This window comes from Chiroxiphia lanceolata, chromosome 15 (genome assembly GCF_009829145.1).
Source record: "Chiroxiphia lanceolata isolate bChiLan1 chromosome 15, bChiLan1.pri, whole genome shotgun sequence".
Classification (NCBI taxonomy): Eukaryota; Metazoa; Chordata; class Aves; order Passeriformes; family Pipridae; genus Chiroxiphia; species Chiroxiphia lanceolata.
The window spans coordinates 9,930,623-9,951,096 of record NC_045651.1 but is presented as its reverse complement, the minus strand read 5'-3'; the positions used below and the strand labels follow the sequence as shown (position 1 = coordinate 9,951,096).

Below are 20,474 nucleotides of genomic sequence, written 5' to 3'. Positions count from 1 at the left end.
AGCTACTTAGAGACAGCATAGTAGCCTTTTTAATGACCTCAGTTTTTCTTCTCTTCCAATGCTCAAGTTGCATTTCCCAAAACCCTTTTGTGCCAGCTCAGAAGAATGAATTTGTAGAAGAGCAGAAGCAGACAAATATTCTCCATCCCCTAGTCTGCTATGTAGTGTGAGGTTGGGAATGTATTGAGGAGTGTTGGCTTCTCCAAGTGCTAAAAGGACTAAGATGCTACACAGGCCTCCTTCACGTGGTGATTCTGCTCTGTTACCTCTGCTCAGCCACCTTCAGAGGCCAAACCATAGCACAGGTGTCCTCAGCACATTTATTCAGAGCGTGATAGGAGCTGCAACTGCTCCCTGAGCTGGTTACAGAGAGATTTCCCAGCTCCAGAGAAAAAGCTTCATCAAGTCCACTTAGGGTGGCAGCACTTGGCAGCAGTGCAGGCCACTGAACACTTCATTTGCATTATCTCTGTGAGGGCACACCCTTCAGCAGCACCTCCTTGCCTAATTTTACAGGAAATCCCTTATTGTTACTAATTTTGTTTTTATTTTTACAGAAGAATACTATTAGAAAATTCTTAATAAATAGTACCTTATTAATAAAAAGCTGCATTGCCACTGCTGTACTTTTACCTTCCTCATGCACCCAATCCCTCCTACAATGAATCCTCTGAGCACTTATCTCCACACATTTATTCTGGACTACACAAAAAAAATGAGGAAATAAGGAGAGTGGGAGGAGAGAAGGAAGGGGAAATGGATTGCAAAATCTTTGCTAGAGTTCACAAGCACTTACTTAAATTTGTAGTCCCACCAGCTTCAATGGACCTATTCACCCAAGTGTCTGCTTATGCAAGCACAAGTTGCACAAGGGCAGCCCAAATTATTTGTTCAAAGCTGTTCAGAACTTATTTTGGAGCCAAGATTAGAACAAAGACATTCCAATTCACAGGCCCACAGTCAAATTGTTGTTACAATTCTTCTACCCAAGCTTTATAGCCAAAGCAGGAGTGAAATGATAATGAGCTAATCAGCCAAGTTTGGAGGGTTTCCGCTGTATTAACTATAAAATTAAGATCAGTAGTGACAGTCATGTAGGAAAAATCCAGGGACAAAGGATGAATTAGACAGAACAGGAGATGTGAGCATCTGAGTTTCTCAAAATTGTGGTTTGAAGATCACTGTAACTGGCAGGTACATTTTATAGAGATGAAGAGGGCAGAAGCAAACTGCAGATCTATTTGGCATATTGCTCTAATTTAAAAAAATGAGGAATAAAATAATAAAGGAATAAAATAACTAAACACAGCCTTTACACAAGCTGTGGGGGATGACTGTGAGGCTGCAATGCACACAAACAAGTTTAAAGGGCATTACCATGATGGTCTTGGACACGCAGCACACACTGTGTAACCCTGGGGTGGTTCTGCCCTTCTCCCAAAAGATGCAGAGCAGGAGTGAGAACTGCTCCATCTTTGGCAGATACCTCACTCCCTGCATTACACAAACACTACAAATACTTGCAGTGGGAGCATATGATGAGTGCAATATTCTTATAAAAGGGCAAGGCAGCTGACACGCTTCCCACTGTGCTCAGCAATTCGAGAAAGTCTGTTTCACAGTTGCCTCCCACGTTCCAGAACCAGCAGCTCTGTACCACTCCTTCATCTTTATTCCGTGTTGTATCTAAGTGGCACAATCCAGCCCTAAATATGCAATTCATCTGATCTAACGTTCACAGCCTCCGCAGTGACACGTGTTTACAAGGAAGAGCATTTCCAGAGGAGGCGCGGAACGAGGAGCGCGGCCCTTACCCGTTTATCAATCTCTCCGTGCTGCAGCTGAACAAAGCGAGCGCTGATAGCAGCAATGTAACTCTGTTGATTAGAAAAGGCAACCCGCCCAGCTCCTTTGGGGTACTTCAGCTCGGGGTCCGTGTCGATTCCAGCGTAGCACACCCCTCCGTACAGCCGGTCCATGATCATCGCCAGCTCCACTGAACCACAAAGGAAACACAAACGGCGCTGTAGAACTGGCAGGTTTTTTTTTCTAAAAGCATCAAATCGATCGGTCCGGTTGCGTTCACATCCCCCACTCAATATTCCCTTGCTGAAATACTCGTTTCCCCCACTGCTCCCCAAACGAGGCTGCACATCCAACATGCCCAGTGGAACACGCAGTGTGTACCTGCTCGTAAAGGCCGAGGAACACCACCAACAAAAATGGTTTTTCTTGGGTCAAGAGGCTGTGAACCATCCATAACAAAATCACTATCACTAAGGTTCCAAGGCCGGATCTGAACCTATGGACAAAAAGCCTTTTTTTTTAACCATTCACAATTCAAAGTATCTCAGTAATATAAACTAAAACAGTGTCCTACAAAGAAGAAAACTTCTTAAACAGCCGTACTTTGTAAACTCAGTTTCTACTTGTTCAGCAATCATTTCTCAAAATGAAGTGGTAATAAGCTCTCTTAAGACAGACCATTTGACCGTACTAAATTTCAACACTTCCTTGTTACCCAAATTTCGGAGAAAAAAAGCTCACCCTCTGCTTACACATTTACTTAATCATGACTGAACTGCTCTGTACAACCCCCCCCTGGTGCTCACAGATCTACCCTGCTCATACTGTCCCAGCCAAATGTGAGCACTAGACCAGCCTTATCTCAGTGCAACAGGCTTCAGAGTTGCCTGTTTATTTACTATGCTGCTTTATATTTGTCTACAGCTGGCCAAATTTGAAGCACAGGAATACAGCAGAACTCCCTCCAAACTCTTAAGAAGCTTGCATCAGCCCCCAAGCCATTTGTACTAATAATTTATACTTCAATGCCACGCTGTGCTTTTTAGGATTTTTCTCTGTCAAAACACGTTACCTACAACACCTCAAAGACATTATGAATTCTACATTTTCATCAATAACAAGCATAAAATACCTGTCTGAAAATACATCTTTTTCTAACCAAAATATGCATTGTAACTAGACTAAAAAATTTCATGTCTAGTTCAAAAATAAGTAAGTTGGTCTCTTCTCTTTGAAAACTTAATTTGACACCTTAAAAACTTTAAACACTAACATTCTGAAGACAGAAAAGATGCATTTGAAGAGACCAGTTTTTGGTTATCACCCAGGAATTGTGCAGGCCCTGACAATTCCACCTACCGGTTTGTCTTTGATAGTGGGGCTGGAAACACAGAGATAGAGCTTTCCATCTTCTTCAATACATGCATCAATCAGTGCCTGCACAGAGCTTTCATCTTGGAACAGCAAAAATGCATATCCTACCAAAGGGAAAACAGGCACATAACTGGTTTTGCCTATTTGCCTATAGGATAATAATTTAACCCAGAATTATGCTTGACACCATGTCATCACACTGTCACACAGCAAGGGACGAGCTTCAAGGTGCTCTCACACATTTACAGCCCTCTGGTTGATCATATAAGAGACAAAATCTTTCCCAGCTTCTGTGGAAGCCATTTAGTCCCTTTGAAGAACTATTTAGGGTTAGGTTAAAAATGAAGAACAACAGGGGGAAAAAAGGCAAAATGGAATAAAATAAAAACAGGAAGCTAAGGAAGAGTTTTTTTAGTGAATAATAATTGCAAAGCCACACTCTAAACTTCACCAGTTTATAACAAACCAAAGACTAACTGTTTGGATTTTTTTCCCCTAAACATTGTGTCATTGTAAAAACAGTCTTGTCTAAAATGGAGCCTTATAAAGAAAAATTATTCTGAAATGCTCACGTGTTGTTGGTTTTCAGTTATTTACCTTTAGGAGGAAAATAAGATTTGCTCTCTGCCTTGTGTGGCCAGTCTACAATCAAAGGTCCAAAGCGACGAAAGCTAGCAGTGATCTCATCTGTAACAGGAGACAGGAAAAGGCATGAATTTAAATCAAAATAAATTGAATTTAAGACATCTGAAGAACACTGATTTCAGGTAGCTTCATCCTATAAACAAACATTCTGTGACCCTCAAGGTTCAGCTGCTCAAAGCAATGATCAGTAGCTGATGAGGAATCTTTATAACAAGAGAACACCCGTTGTGGAACAAGACAGACCAAAGATCAGGCTTTTCTTTCTATTTTTAATTACAAATAAAAGTTCATAACCCACTAATTTGCAGGAATGGAGTCCCTCCATCTATACAGTTATAACAATCCAGCTTCAACTATTCTCCCACAGAGTTTAGAGGCAATTTGCTGACTTGCTAGTAAGCAATCAGCTCTGCCAATATAATTGTGGAGGACTGGAAACAAATAAAGGGCCTATCCCAAGACCCAACCATGCCTGTTCCCATCACATGCCAGTGCCAGATGTGCACACACCATCTGAGCTTGGCCTCAAACTAAAGCAGAGTGAACCTGGAGGACAGTTATGGAATTTGATAGGTGAAATGACAAGAACACGTTACTGGATCATGGAGTAATTTTTGTTTCCATTTCAATTCTGCCCTTGAGCTCAGATTCCTGGTAGAAATTTGCATATGCTAGTTCCACAGAAGCCTTCTACTTGGGATTTTGTTCTTGAATTTGAGTAATTATTCCCTTTTCCTTCTCCACAGACACAGTTGAACCAGCACCACTTAAAGCTCTCTGGACATAAATTTTTCATTCAAAAACTGAAAGAAAAGGAATAAACTTCACATTGCTGGAGCAACACCTAAGCTGGCAACTGCTCAGCTCTACTCTGCTTCTGTACAAGCTTTCTGTACCAGCACTGTGGGGGTTCCTAATACACAATTCAGTGGATTTTCACCATCATATGCAGTTAGAAAGCTGAAAACATGTTGCCAATTATGTCTTTTTCAGTTTGGTTACACGATTTGATGACATTGCTAATGAAACAGCGACTGACAAGCTTCTCTGTGCCCTTCAGATCCTCAGGAGCACCTCCAGCAATGTTGTGTGTCAGGGTTACACACTGATGAAGACAGAAACCAAGAAGAACAATACTTGCACTACATATCTATTCTTAAAATAAACCTCAGTTCAGAGCAGCACTTAACCCAAATTTAATGCCAAAGCACATACGTGAAATGCATTCTGGAAACAGGATGAGAAAAACCTTAAAAATTCAACTGTGGTGCAGATTTTAAACTGGATACTCCTTATTCTAATTCACACTTGTGCAGTTAACAGGATGAGCCCTGACAGAAGCAACTCGGAAATTCAAGTCACTCTCCTCGTACAGGAAGATCCTGTTCTTCAATGTTTGGGGTCCAGAGACCAAAATATTGACATACTCCTCTGCTTTGAAACCCACAAAGGTGACAAAGTTAAGAAACAAACAAAACCCAAACAATAACAAAGAAAGAGAGACCACAAGGTCATTTTTCCTCTTGTAAACACCATGTTATATTTGACCTTTTAATAATAAAGTAGCTCTAATGCTTGACATGAAATCCAGGTTGCCATGTCACAGCAGTGCACACTGCCACACATTATGAGCTCTCTGACATAATTAAACAATTCTGTGATTAAAAAAAAGCAACTTCTCAGATTTATTCCTGCATTTCTTTTAACCACTATCCCAGCACACTCAGACATACAGAACACAGAGCTCTGGTGAAACAAAGCTTTATGACATGTGTGCATGACTTTTTTATTTTTTTTTAATAACAACTGCAACCTGTGTCTGTCTGATGGACCCACCACAAATTCCTGGTGCCTCACAGGATGCCCCTGCACAGATTCACTCCTGTCTGGGTTCTCACCATGCACATGTTTGAAGCTACCACAGGGCACGAGCACTGCTGGAAACAACCTCAACAGCTACACATGAGCAACCAAACAGAGAGTTAGGACTTACTGTCCTATACAAATTTTATAGAACCCTGAGCAATACTTTTCTTACTACTGACTTCAGGGGCCTGTAAAATGATTGCAATGGATTTCTGAGTTTCAACAGGTGATATTTGCTTGTTTATTTTTGCACTTTTATACTTTTCATACTGCTGAAGTCAGGTAAATGCGTGGTAACGTGATTTTCTTCTTCAATGGCAGAAACACTCTACAGTCTAAACTGACCTGAATTATCTCACATTTGGCACAGACTGCAAGTGGTAAATGCAAAGATCCATTTCCGTATCAAAGAGTTTGGAAAACAATCGTTCCTGAGCTAACAGACAAAAGGTTTCACACCCCAGTTGTGCCATTAAGGCAGAAGCAGCTTTTCTGGGTGAGATTTTCTGGGTGTACCTTCATCAATGTCCGGTGGCAGTCCCCCGACAAAGACTTTCCGGGAATATCGCTCCACGCGCTCTCCGTTCTGGTGGGAGAAGCAGTGAGGAGATCCCAAACCACTGTGCAGAGTCTGATCCCCACGTCCATCATCCAGGAAGCCGTCTTCCATTGGAAACAGTGAAGACTGACCTGAAGAGGGGGTTAAAAAAAAAAACAGGAAAAAAACCACATACTAACAGAACAAAGCGCACACTGTTTAAATAATTGGAAAAAATGCACCAGTTGCTGCATCAGCAGAACTGTGAGCAACCCGCCCTCTGAACGAGCAGTTATGTTCTCAATTTCATATGACCCTTTTGGTTTTCAACAGCATTCAGCAGCTCAAATGCATTATTTCCTACCTCCTTCATAACTGCACTGCTGCTAAGACAGACTTGAAACAAACTGGTATTTCTAACAGATGCTCAAGTTGACCATTTTCTGTATTTCACGTTTCCAATTAGATTTCTTTTAACAAGTGTAAAAAGAGAAGGGAATACAAGCAAGTCAAGCCATATATCACATTTTCCAGTGAACAGCTTCTTACAGTGAGTCAATATGATTTCATGGTGTAAATGGGAAAACAAGAATTCTACCAGCTAAATACATCACACATTTAAATTAACTGATATCAAAGCATATCATAAACCACCCACTTGTAAATAACAGAAAAACAGGAAGACCCACTGTCATTTACTGCAAAGACTGAAAACTGTCCCCCCTACAAGTTTACTTTGATGTTATGACAGAGTTCCATTAATGGAATCATTCTAAGAGAAAATGTTGTAAGCTTCCCCTCACAGTCCAGCTTCCCTCTATGATAATCCTTTATCACAGATTTCCTAATAATATTTGTTACTTTCAAATAATATCCTTTTATTATAAATGCAACTGCATAACATCATAAATAGAGCACCTGCTGTTCTCTTCCATGAATTCCCTCTTTAGTTACAGTATTCAAGAGCTACACAACAAACTGAGTAGACTTCTACTCATTTAAGGAGCATTTTAGAAATAAATATATATAGGGAAAGTAACCAATGAGGTGTGCTACAAGTTTTAGGATACATTTCCTTTTGCCTATGATGGGATATACTATGTCTGCTTTTTCAGGATTCATCACAATCTACCACAGAAATGTACTGGTGAGGTTAATTTATCCTGCTCTTGCTTCCTTCCTTTGAAAGAAATTGATTTTAAAAAAGAAAACATCTTGAGAACAGAAAATTTGACCAATATCCAGATGTTTGCCATGCAAAAAATCAAACAGCTAACAATGTGAAAGAAAAAAAATATAATAAAATCCACTGTCCATAGAATTTACATGAATAAAAAATGGAAGGTTGGATCAGGTTGCTTTATTTGCAATTTCAATAATATTTTATACACCTTTAATTAAAGTCACGTATAATCAGGCCTATTTCTGTAGCTGGGCAAACCTGCTTCCTGCTCTGAGAAAAATACTGTACTATTGACTTAAACATTGCTTTTCCCTAATGAACTGCTGCACATGTCATTTGTTTCATGTCTTAAGATCTCAGTCCTGCAGGTATCGGTGGGAGGGAGCAACTCCCCAGACCTAACCAGCCTTTTCAGGTTCATCAGCTGCTGTTTGCAGGATCTGGTTATTGAACCCAGCAGGACATACATTCACTATAGACTATGTTCCATCAGCACCCAAAATAAACTTCTCCAGCATTGGCATTCATAACATACACACAAACAGCAACACAGCCCCCCCGGGGTAACAAATCATACAGGTGATGTCCACTGTGAGAACTGTGACCATTTCAACCAAGTACTCCCTAATTCAGTTAAAATGTTGATTTATGGCATGCAGACTCTATGTAAACTTATGTGAAACTGCTCCTTTATCATCTTAAATTTTGGACTTTGCCCTCTAGTAACAACTTAAGGTTATTTCTCCCATGAGACATTGTCAACATTAGAAAATTAAATAGGAATATTGTTACCTCGCCTTCTCCCATATGTCCTTGCTGCATGTTAAATGAGAAAGAAAACAGCCTTTCAATCATTGTTATAAGGACCAAAAGACCTTGTTTTATCGCCTTTATACTGACTCAGTGATTCTCAAGCCTTTTCATATCCAGGTCATTTAAAATGGTGTTCACAAGCTGACCCCCCCACCCCCCATGACTTCCTCACACCATCTCTGTTACTTACTGATAAAACACATTGACAGGAGACTGACAAAGTGGATATGGATAATGAAAGAGACTTTCTGAAAACAATTTTAGTCCTCAATTTGCACATTAATTTTTATTTATTTCTTTATTTTAATCTATGTCTAGGTGTGTGCCTATAAGCAAATGGATCTTTTCTCGTGCACCAAGTTCTCTGCCTTGCCAGGCTGCAGAATACTCTAACACTGATCTTCATCTGAGCTGGAGGAAAAGCCCTGACAGAAAGAAAGGGAAAGACTATTGGGTTACTTTCTGTTTTGAAATTAGGTTGATGTAAAAGCTTTGCACAACCCACTAAATCCTTGGTTAAGTTATTACTGGCAAATAACCAGCTGAAATACTGACAAGTCAAAGGAGAAAATGTCTGGGCCACTAAAATTGCCTTCCAGACCCTCTGCAGTCTGTGTACAACAGTATAGATTATCTCATATTAACTCAGTACACTTTACTGGAATAATTCAAGTTACCCACCGGTTCCTACTTTTCATGTTTCAGAACAAATCAATTCTACCACTAAAAACCACAACATTTTCTGTGCTGGCTTCCAGGACCCATTGTCAGAGCATGGCCAAACTTTCTAATCAAACTTGCACATTCTTTCTCTTTTAATCTCATTAAAATCTGTTTCTGAAAGTAGGCCAAGTGTTTTCAAAACTTGGATTCTCCTGGCAAGTGCTATGAGAAACTCTGAGCACATCATGTGTTTTATTTTGCTTCCCCATTCAAAACCAAGGCCGACAATTTAAGCATTTAAATATTTGTAAACCACAACAATACAGGAGTCGTTTCCTCTTTCAAAATAAAAACTGTATCAGTCCAATTTACTTCATGATTATTTAACATCTGTAAGATCATTTCACTCCTCTGATCTTTTGCAGGTAGAGGCACTTACAACACCAAGAACACAAAATGATGAAGCCTCGGTTTTTGGACTGGAGCATATTCTTGAGGCACAGGTTTTAGGGGAGAATCTTAAAGGCTGAGAGCCTTTGCAAGTATAATTTTTTCCATGGTAATTTTGAATTATACAAATCCAGGATGCTGATATAGTCCTCAAAGCAGAAGTTTAAGGTTCTTTCACAGAAAGCAATCACAATCTTACTGCATCCCTGACAAAACTCAGCAGCCTTTGCACATCAAGCACTTTCAAAACCAGCTCTGCCTATAAAGCCATAAAAATCCTGCTTGTGGTTTCTAAATTACTAACAAAACCACAGAGCCTCCTTCACTCGGTACACCCACTCCTGGCAGCAGAGCACGGAACACAGACCCGATTCCCACTGCGGATCTGTGACCACCATTCAGGTCAGAGGACTCCTCACACCTTCATCACCTGTGGCACTCAAGGCAAGAGGATTTTTCTGCTCTACCAGAATCAAAAACAACAAAAAAAGGTTCAGCCACCAACTAGGACATACTTCCAGTGCCAAATACTACTGAAGAGGTTTTGAGAACCAAATACTAAGTTTTTTTTCTTCTACCTAATTTGCTTCTTATTTTCTGCATTTGCTTCATCTAACCCGCAAAATACCAACATCTGACAGTTCAAAACATTTCTCAGGAGCCACAGTTTATAAACTACCCCAGTACAGCACAGATACAAACTTTCTCTGCTCACTGAATGCAGAGTTCATCACACGCCATTAATTTCACACAATGTGAAACTTTGTGAAACACAAACAGCATTGAAGTGAAGGAATGTTCTTTTGGCAAGCCAGGAAAGCAGCTGAGTTACCCTTTCTGTCCCTGGCTTTCATAATTTCATATCAAGAAAAATCTTTGCTACAGGAATACCCAGCTCAGCTGCTACACAAATGAAGCCTTAAAATGCTACCAACCACGGAAAAAGATTTAATTCAGGATACCACAACACTTGCCCATCCCCTAAATGAGACAACTACAAAGTTGGTTTGGATTCCTCAGATCTGTTTTTCTCTTTCCCATTTCTTCAGTGTTTGAAATAATTGCATAAAGGGCCTAGGACAGATTTACTTATCTCACAAGATGTTTCAGCAACAATTATGTTACAAAACCTAAAAAACACAAAGTGTTTGTGTAACTAATTCATCTGCTCATTAATAACAATTACTTTGTCCTCTCAGCCCTCCCTGCAACACTCCTTTCTATGTCAGAAATAAAGCCATGCAGAAAGTCAATGATCTTTTGCAAAAATCTGCTGCTTTTACTGTCTGTCATTTTAAGGAACATCATGAATAAGAAACCCACTCAAATTTTTGTGTCTTCTCCTCATTTGAGCCCATTTCCCTCTCTCCCTTCTTTTTAAAAAATCATATATTTTGTGTCTAACATACCTCCAATTAAATATGCTGAGCTTTCTTCCCTCTACAGAAAGCACTGAAAAGACTGTCAGGATGTTGTGTATAATCCCATATCCCAATGACATTCTGCTGAAAAAGCATGAAAAATATCTGCAGGAATCCTAAATCACATCCTGAACCCCAAACTTTCTACAAGCTTGGCCTGTACAAAGTGTGTCCAGGTTCAGCACCTGGTTCTTGCTGCCTTCCCACCTGCAGAGTGATTTCAGGTGTATTTTATACCTGTACCACCATCAGTTGATGCTTAAATATTATATAAATAGAGAAAAGTGCAAGAATCCAGATTTTTTTTTTTAAAACGGGTATAATAAGGTTTTCTTTATATTGAAACCTTTCTGTATTATTAATGGTAGCTGGTCATAGGTGACAAGTTGCTTATACTGAAAAGCAAATATGACCAACACCAAGCTTTCACCAACACCAAGTTTCAAGCTTTCACTCAAACTGTTCATACTCTGAGAGGCATTTTCTGCCCCTAAGCAGAAGCAAGGAAGGTGACTTGTTGCTGGGCTGTTTTCTGTTTCACTCAGGACTTAACTTTTACAGAAACAGAAGCATCAAAGTTCCACAGGATTATTTCTGAAAGTGAGCTAGATATCTCTTGAATCTATTAGAGAAAACATTTACACTTGCCTTAGTTTTACTTTTAAGTTATAGAAGAATAACTGAAATACAATCTGGTTTAGCCATTACAACACCAAAGCCTTATTTGTACATTTTTTTCCACTGAACTATGTTTTGCAATTATAGCAAGATTTACAATGCTGTGCACAAGGCCATTAAAATATGAACTATAATATTTTACTACCTTTTTCCCCACTACTCCCTGAGGGCAGGTAGGGTTGACTGTAACTCAAGAGAGAGATTTTATCATCATTTCATGTTTCACAATGCCTTTCAGATGTCATGCATGGATCACATGTTTCTACCACAGGTAAGAGCACATTTCACAAGAGGTTCTATAAGGTCACCTCCAGCCCAATTTCACATCTCTGTAAACATCTCCTTAACCAAACCAAGATCAGAAAAAGAAAAATTCTAAAGAACATCTATTTTTAACATACCTTTGGTTAAATTATCTCTATATGAGGGTGCAATTTAGACACCCAAACAGATATTTTGCAGAGAGGTATATATAGTTTCTTAAATTAGAACATAAAAATCTTATCTACCTATATTATACATAAAAGTATTTCTTTCTATTTAATAGAGCCTTACAATTTAAGTCTTAGCTGACATTTTCAACATGAAAGCAGAGGACTGACTGTAGTGACAGGACAAGGGAGAATGGCCTCAAACTGACAGAGAGTAGGCTTAGAGTGGATATTGGGAAGAAATTCTTCCCTGTGAGGGTGGTGAGGCCCTGGCACAGGTTGCCCAGAGAAGCTGTGGCTGCCTCATCCCTGGAACTGTCCAAGGCCAGGTTGGGAGGGGCTTGGAGCAACCTGGTTTGATGGAAGGTGTCCCTGTCCATGGGATGATCTTCAAGGTCCCTTCTAACCCAAACCATTGTGGGATTCAAAGGCAGGCAAAAAAGGTACTCTTTTTTATGCATTCTTTGATTTTAGTTCTAAAATAGTATGGACAAAAGAATTAGGCTCCAGTTCTATGACTGTTGACATGAGCCATGTGCCTGTGTGCAAAAACACTGCCCAGTCCAAGCCCTTAATCTCATTCCAGTCAAACTCTCCCAAGCACATGATATGTTGACTGTGGAGCAACAGCCAATGCATGGTAGAGAGTGGCACCGACCCAGGATACCTGATCCAGCATAAATTCCGTCAATACAGAATAAACTGAATAAAATTTTTAACAAATCTACACTGACACTGAACTTATTCCATGTCAGACCATTGCATCTTACACTCACAGCCATCTTTGACGCTGTCAAATGAGATTCCTGTTTTAAAAACTGTTTTCCGAAGTAAGCCACTAAAAGGGAATATAAGAAATTCCCTTTTTTTGGTAGATTTCAAACACTACCAAACTTCAAAGAATGAAAAACATTCCAATAGTACTTGCTTAATCTTAAAACAACCTTAAGAAAATTAAGCACCTCTATATATACCTCTGAAGAATGTGTATTTGTCACACTTTTAGCAATGTCAAAGCCAGTATTAAATCAGCAAAGCAGCCTCAATCTGGCTGCAGAGTAAAATCAAGGATTAGCACCTTTGGAAGTACTGATTCTGCAAAATTAAGCAGCAGAGGTGCCAAAACCTGTATTTCTCCTCCTAATATATTTTTAAAGAAATACAATGTAAAAAGAAATTTTTTAAAGCATGTTATAAGAAATATAGCTCTAGTTTATGTCCAAAATGTCCAAACAAATGCTGAAAAACAAGAGTACTATTGTAGATGCAAATATTATGCTTTATTTCAAGGAAAGCCAGATGCCTGAAGACAAGTATTTACCATTCCTTCTGTCGAGAACAGTAACAAAATGAAGTTTGTGTTATTCCACAGCATTCAAGTACAGGTCTGACTAGAATCTTTAATTTTAAATTACAGGTCACTGTCACAAAACAACTGACAAACAAAAAGCAAACAGGTTTCTTTTCTTCAAAAACCCTGAAGAGAATCTACCTACCCAATCATTTGGTAAGTAACACTCTTTTACCTGTGATTATGTTGAATTAATTGGGTTCACATGGTAAAAAGGTAGAATCTGAGTGAATGGCACAAAGCAGATTCTCAGCATAATAACTGCTAACAGTGAGTGTTGACAACTTTATACATCAAATAACTGGGGGATGGAGGAGGAGAGAAGCTGAGAAACGCTCAAAGGGAAAACTACAGTTCCCAAGCCTTGTGCAATGAGCTTCAAATTCTTGGGACTTTAATCTGCCTAAAGCAAAACTGCCTCACTGAAGAGATGGTGAAGTTATAGTCAGAAAAGAATCATCTTTAGGGGAAAAAAAAGCACACTAAAGGCTCTCATTCTTTACAGGCTGCCCAGAGAGGGTGTGGAGTCTCCCCCTCTGGATTAATTTCAAACCCACCTGGACTCATTCCTGTGTCACCTGCTCCTGGTGACCCTCCCTTGGCAGGGTGTTGGACTGGATGATCTCCAGAGGTCCCTTCCAACCCTGACAATTCCAGTGGGATTCCCTGATTCCCATGCACTGCCCATCCCAGCTGCAGTGGCAGGCAGGGACAAGAAGGCACAACCTGCTTCCAACTCGGCCACTCCAGCCCAGCCCAGCTGCAAATCCACCTTTGTCAGGAGCTCAAGTGAACTTGATTGGGCAACTGAGACAAAAAATCCTAGACATGATTCCAGCATGTAATTACAGAACCACAGAACCACTGAGGTTGGAAAAGACTTTCAAGATCTTCGAGTCCAACCTGTGACCAAACACCACCTTGTCAACTAGACCAGAGCACTGAGTGCCAAGTCCAGTCATTCCTTGAGTACCTCCAGGGATGGGGACTCCACAATTCAAGCCTAAGTCTGAGGGGGAAATGGGAAAAAAAAAGGTTAACTATGAAATTCAGTCTGGGTGAGGGCTTTAAAACCCACCACCACTATTACTGCTTTGCTGCTGATGCTCTCAGGTCTGTCAGACTAACACAGGGCCATGTGGGCTGAACCTCAAGACGTGATTTTCCTACATTTCAACAACCACTTAACTACTCCTGAAAGGTGACAAACCAAATACAGTCTCCTTCATCTCAAAAATACAAAAGCTTCAAAGCCAACTTTGAAGTTTTCTTTGCTATCAGAATACAAAGAAATCCTCTCCTAAACGAACCTGCTATAAATCCTAAACAATTCCTAAACATAATTACATCTTTGTCTACAAGGTATTAGTATTTTTTCCCTAATTCCAGTTATGCCACAGTGCAATACTGCAAATCAATTTAAGTGAAACCCTTAAATATCATATGTATTTGAACATTCTCTTCTCCAGGAACCCCCACAGGGTCTGAGATAAGAAACCAAAAGCAGAAGAACAAATCATGTAGCACAACCCTCAGCTGGAGACTGGATGTTCATTGGAATTATACTGTATTTCAGGAAAGCAGGCACCCTACTGCTGGTGGCACTGAGCTTTATTTTATATTCATGTATGACTGCTGGAGAATAGACAAGAAGTTATAAAAACATCCAATCTTTTGCCTCAATACATCTTACAATTTATGATATGGAATAACTGGCAGCATTTATCTTTTGAACACTTAAAGTGTTACTACATACACTTTAAAATTTAAAAATGAAGGCAGAATTTGCAACTGGGAGAAGGAAAAGCATTACACAAATCAGCTTCTCAGCCACAAAACTACTTCAAAGGTGGTAACTTCAGTAAATTCCAAAACACATATTAATGATGGACTTTCTGACAGAAGGAAAGGGAAGAATGGGATGACATATGCTAAAAAATGTATTTTTTAAGTGACAAAACAATTTATCACACCTATTATAGAATTTATTGAACAACTTATGAAACCATATGGAAAAGGTGCAAAAACTTCCCACATCTCCCATTCATAGTCATAGTTCATATCACTGTGTTCCCGGACTCTTCACACGTAGCATTTCACCCCAAGAGCTGCTGGTATCTGCCTACACCATCCCACCAATTCCTACACCAGGAATTCTGCCTGTGCTTTACTGAATCACCTGCATGTGACTTGCAAGAGCTGGATTTACACCACAAGATTTAAACCTGGGGTTCCTGAAGTACAATAATAGGTTCAACGCAATTTATTTTTGTCTGTGGAAGGAATGATCACAAGACAGCCTGGAATGCAACATGAGGGCTTTGTTCCTTTTTTTAACCATCCTCTTACTTCACTCCCAAAAAATAAAGGAACAGTAACACAAGCAAGTCAACATCAACCTATGAGGAAAGGCTGAGAGAATCGAGATTGTTCAGCCTGGAGACAAGAAGGCTTTGGGATGGCCTAACTGTGGCCTTCCAGGACCTGAAGGGAACTTACAGGAAAGATGCAGAGAGACTATTGAAAAGGGCCTGGGGTGACAGGACAAGGAGGAATGGCTTCAAACCGAAGTGAGGGTGGTGAAGCCCTGGCAAGAGTTGCCCAGAGAAGCTGTGGCTGCCCCATCCCTGGAAGTGTCCAAGGCCAGGTTGGACAGGGCTTGGAGCAAGCTGGGCTAGTGGAAGGTGTCCCTGCCCACGGCAGGGGTTTGGAACTGGATGGGCTTTAAAGTCCCTTCCAACCCAAACCACTGTGGGATTCTACGATCAAGCACTCTCCAGCCTCTGCAGCACAACATTTCCTCATTTTTAATTTTTACAGTAAATAGCACAGGTAAGACACTAATTTTTCCAGTTACATAGGTGAAAAAAAATGTACCATACACTTCCCCACACCCAATCCAAATGGGAAGATAAACAGAAAACCATACTTTAAAAGAATCACCACTTCATTTCTTCTGCTTCCATTAAAAAAAATGGTGCACAGGACCAGGCACCAGCAGTATTTATATAAGTATCCCCACATTCCATACACAAAATTTATCCTTTCCTCATACCCACCCAATCTGACTGCTGAGCTGGGATTCTTGCTAATGGGATTTCTAAGTAAAGCTGAAATACCACTCCCTGCACTTCACTTGACATGTGCATATCTAAAGAGAGCCCATCACTACCCCACTCACCTGAAAGCCCAATTATCAACATTATCGTGGAAAAAAACAGCTGACCAATCTGCATTCCAACACACAGTGCATTAAACCAAGTACAGATAAACCTACTGTGAGATGTATTTTCAAATTTGCCTTAGCAATAGTTCTTATCATTCTACCTAATGCTGAATTCAAATAAGTAGATTCTGAATACACAAATTCTATATGCCTCACAATTCCTTCTAAACACATCTAAAATTGACGCAAAAATCAAATTTCAGGGTGCTGCATAGTCACTTCTGGGTATATGCAATAACTGCCCACTACTAAAAAAGTGTTTCTGCTGTAACTTTCTTAGCAGCAAATTTTTCCCCTTTACACTCACACCTCAGCACTCACCTCCTTATTTTTCCACAAAACTCAGCACCATTCTCACTATACCCACTTCTTCTTCAGTTTTAAGAAAAGCACATCAGGCTTTTCTTTCTGCTTCTTTCATGCCATTTACAGCCTCATAAACGTGACAGTAGAGAGCATGCAAAATGGGGCTAACAAAAGACTCAAATGATTCAACATCAAGGCAAAAAGTGAACAAAGTGAGCAAAAAGAAAAAAAGACAGGTATTTTGAGCAATTTGGGAAGGGAGGCAGGCAAGTTCTGTGTCTTTTAAAACAAAGAACAGACACTACTCATGAAATACAGCTCCAAATTAAAGGCTGCTTTGAAGATGATCCAGAATGGTCAAGGATTATCAAAGCAAGAATTCAGAAAAGACAGAAAAACCCCAAAACCCACTCGGTGGACAGTGATATTAAACAAGGCAGAAGATTAAACACACTTCTAAAAAAAGAGATGGAATTAACTTCACAAAGACACAAATACAAAAAAGAAAGAAAGCAAAAAAACCTTAGAAAGGTTTTAATCAGATTAGCAAGGCTGCTGTCATGGCATTCAGAACGATTTTGTTGGCTGTACCACTCTTGAAGATCAAATCACTGAGTTAGACATGAAAATATTCAGCAGTATTTTGATGTTTTGCTGTGTTTTAAAGATCCCTAAATGCCACATCATTTACAGCACATACATTTGTAGGAAATATCTTGTCTAAGGAGTACAAAACACATTTAATTTTCCACATGGCCTCTGGTGATGGGACAGCTCGTCAGGTCTACTCCAATGAAGTTCACAGGCATCCTAACACTGATTCCCAAATGGGATCAAGATCAGAAAGCCCTAGGATACTGTACTGCTCTGTGGTGGCAGGGGAAGGAATTTCCTGGCCTCCAAGCGTGGTTGCATTAATACCCTTTAGTTTATTGTTCAGTGGCTCAGTTTTGGACAGAGCAAAGATCAAGGTATTGCTCTTCCATTAATAGCCCACCTCAAAATCCTGCAGTGGTGAAGGAAAAACATTGAGTTGTTTGATTGTTACTTGATATCTGCATTATCAAGAACCACATTCTATAATAATCAGCATTTCTCACAGGTATTATCAGAAAGTTTAATCTACTTAATCCCCAGCATAGGTAACCAACAGCATCAGTTTCCTTACCTTGTTTTCTTCCAGTACTATATTTAACATTGTATATATTTAACATAAGTCAAACCCCAGTTCTGAATGCAGTTCCAAAGGCACATAAATGTCAGCATTTTGAAAAATTCCTCAAACTCTGAACAGCACCATAACCTACAAACTACTTCTCACACACTTAAAATTAAGAATATCAGTAAATCCTGGTAAAATAATTTAACATCAACAGCAATTCACCTCTTCCAGCTGTTTTCCACCACTGAAAACAAATACTAAATTGCCACATTTCAGTACATAACTTGCCTTGTGCTACTATTTACTAAATTATTCCAGATGATTGAAAAAATATTTTAATATACCTTAAATGTCACTTCCCTATCCTGGGATTTTTTTAATTTGCATTCTAATATGGGAATTTGCAGGAAATAATAAAACTAACAACAAAAACTTAACTACTGCTTTATTTTTCAATATGCATCCCTGTACATGCATACAAAGCATTTAAATTATTTATTGGCAATTACTGGGAATGCACAATGTTTTCTAAAATAGCGTAAGTGGGTCTTGGCTTTTTCCTGTCACTTCTAACAGAAAATTAAGGTGAAAAGTCAAGGAATAAACATGGCATTCAGTGCTCTGGTTTAGTTGACAAGGTGATGATCAATCAAAGTTTGGACTCGGTGATCTTGGAGGTCTTTCCCAGTCTAAATGACTGTATTATTCTATGAAAAAATTCTCAAAAGTATTAACCTAAATTACACTCTACCTTTGCCTCAGGGCAACCTGTATCTCAGTCCACATGTTTTCCAAAGAACCAGCAAATTCTCATTTCATTTATATCCACTTAAAATTCCAGACTGCTATAAATTTTAAGACTTTTTTTTTTAATTGACCCCATTTTCTTATGGCATACAGCACCACAAACCCAGCCCATCACTGGATAACTTAGCAGTCAGTCTAGTTCCAAGGCTTTCACTGCCAAAAATACCCTGTGTAGCTCCACATTCCTTCTCTGGCTACACACAAAACCTACACCCAGAGCTCGCACTGCCGGTGGGGGGTTGTAGGTAAGGAATCAGAAGCCTGAATTATGGAAGGGGAGGTGCCTGGGGTTTTAACACAGCTTTATGAATCACAGAATCACAGAATGGTTGGGGCTGGGAGGGGCCTCTGGAGATCATCCAGTCCAACCCCCCCACTAAGGCAGGGTCACCCAGAGCAGATGACACAGGAACACATCCAGGTGGGTTTGGAATGTGTCCAGAGAGGGAGAACAACTTCCCTGAGCAGCTGTTCCAGTGCTCTGCCACCCTCCATAGAAAAAAGTTCTTCCTTATTTGAGGTGGAGCTTCTTGTGTTTATGGCTATTGCTCCTTGTCCTTGAGAAAGTCTGGCACCATCCCCTCGACACCCGTCCTGCAGATATTTGTATGCACTGATGAGATCCCCCCTCAGTCTCCCCTTCTCCAGACCAACCAGGCCCAGCTCCTGCTGTCTCTCCTCATCAGAGAGTTGCTCCAGACCCCTCATCCTCTTTGTGGCCTCCGCTGGACGCTCTCCACTAATGGCCAAGTCTCTCCATCGCAGTTTAACACCAGACCGAGAGGAACACGCAAGCTCTGGGAAGCACAACACTCCTGGTGACTTTTCCATCCCAGCTCAGGGATGGCATGCTCCAAATAAACTCACTGTACCTGAGGGTGTTCTCCTCTCCCCACTCCCACCTACAACATAAGTCCTGTCAGCTCCACTGGTCCCAAAACCAGCTGAGGTCCCTGAGCACCACAGGTGAGCTGGGAATTGGGAGGGACCGGCTGGAAAACGTGTGCCCTGGCAGGAAGAGCTGGGGGGGGGGGGGGTGAATTTTCCAAATTCTGTATCTCTTCCAAAGAATTTAGTTCAAGCCACAAACCCACATATCCATTTAAATGAGAAAGCTGGGAGTTTATGAGGTAATAGCTAATGAGTGCAAAATCATACATTATGTATGGCTTGTGTCCATTACTTCTGTGTCAGGGTAGAATCCAATCTGTGAATCTGATCTCAGTGTTTATTAATAGAAGATTTTAGTTTCTTCCTGTTGCCCAGGTGATTTTGTTTTCTTACAAGATTGTTGGCTGTTTCTAAACAAAAGCTCTAATAAACCCCAAATATTGGAAGGGCAGGGATAACCCAACAAACACTTCAATTGCCACAAGAGGACTGGGAAGGGAAAAACATAAAAGATTAAAAAATTAAAATATTGAGTATTGCCCCAAAATTTTGAGTATTGGCTACGTTTGGAAAAAAGTGTGCCCTTGCTTGTTAATATTCTAGGATATAGAATAGTAGAAATTATAATACATCTACTCTAATCCACCTGAAAACAGTGGACAGCAATAGGAATGGGAGCTGCTGATTTCAAATAAAACACACACTGACTGTGTTTCCCCCATCCCGTCTCCCTTAGCATGGGTTGCAGTTTAGTGCTATTAGACCCAGTTCAGCAATATTTTGAGATAGTAGAACAATTGGTTTTCCTCTTAATTAATATGCACTCAAGTCTGCAAATCCCATTAGCCTTTCCTGGCATAGGA

The 20,474-nt window shown here is 40.1% G+C and overlaps 1 protein-coding gene across 2 annotated transcripts in view; it reads right to left on the bottom strand.

The window, feature by feature from the left end:
* The window catches only part of CPEB4 (cytoplasmic polyadenylation element binding protein 4), a 42,678-nt gene that overhangs the window by 5,374 nt on the left and 16,830 nt on the right, over positions 1-20,474 (bottom strand). Inside the window, exons 3-8 of one of the 2 annotated variants that reach the window (XM_032702572.1) lie at positions 8,205-8,228; positions 6,208-6,381; positions 3,778-3,867; positions 3,166-3,284; positions 2,188-2,302; positions 1,815-1,996 (exon numbers count right to left, since the gene is read on the bottom strand). In XM_032702572.1, the coding sequence (XP_032558463.1) occupies positions 1,815-1,996; positions 2,188-2,302; positions 3,166-3,284; positions 3,778-3,867; positions 6,208-6,381; positions 8,205-8,228 (704 nt within the window). The remainder of the gene's footprint in view (positions 1-1,814; positions 1,997-2,187; positions 2,303-3,165; positions 3,285-3,777; positions 3,868-6,207; positions 6,382-8,204; positions 8,229-20,474) is intronic. The other variant, XM_032702573.1, reaches the window with a different exon arrangement.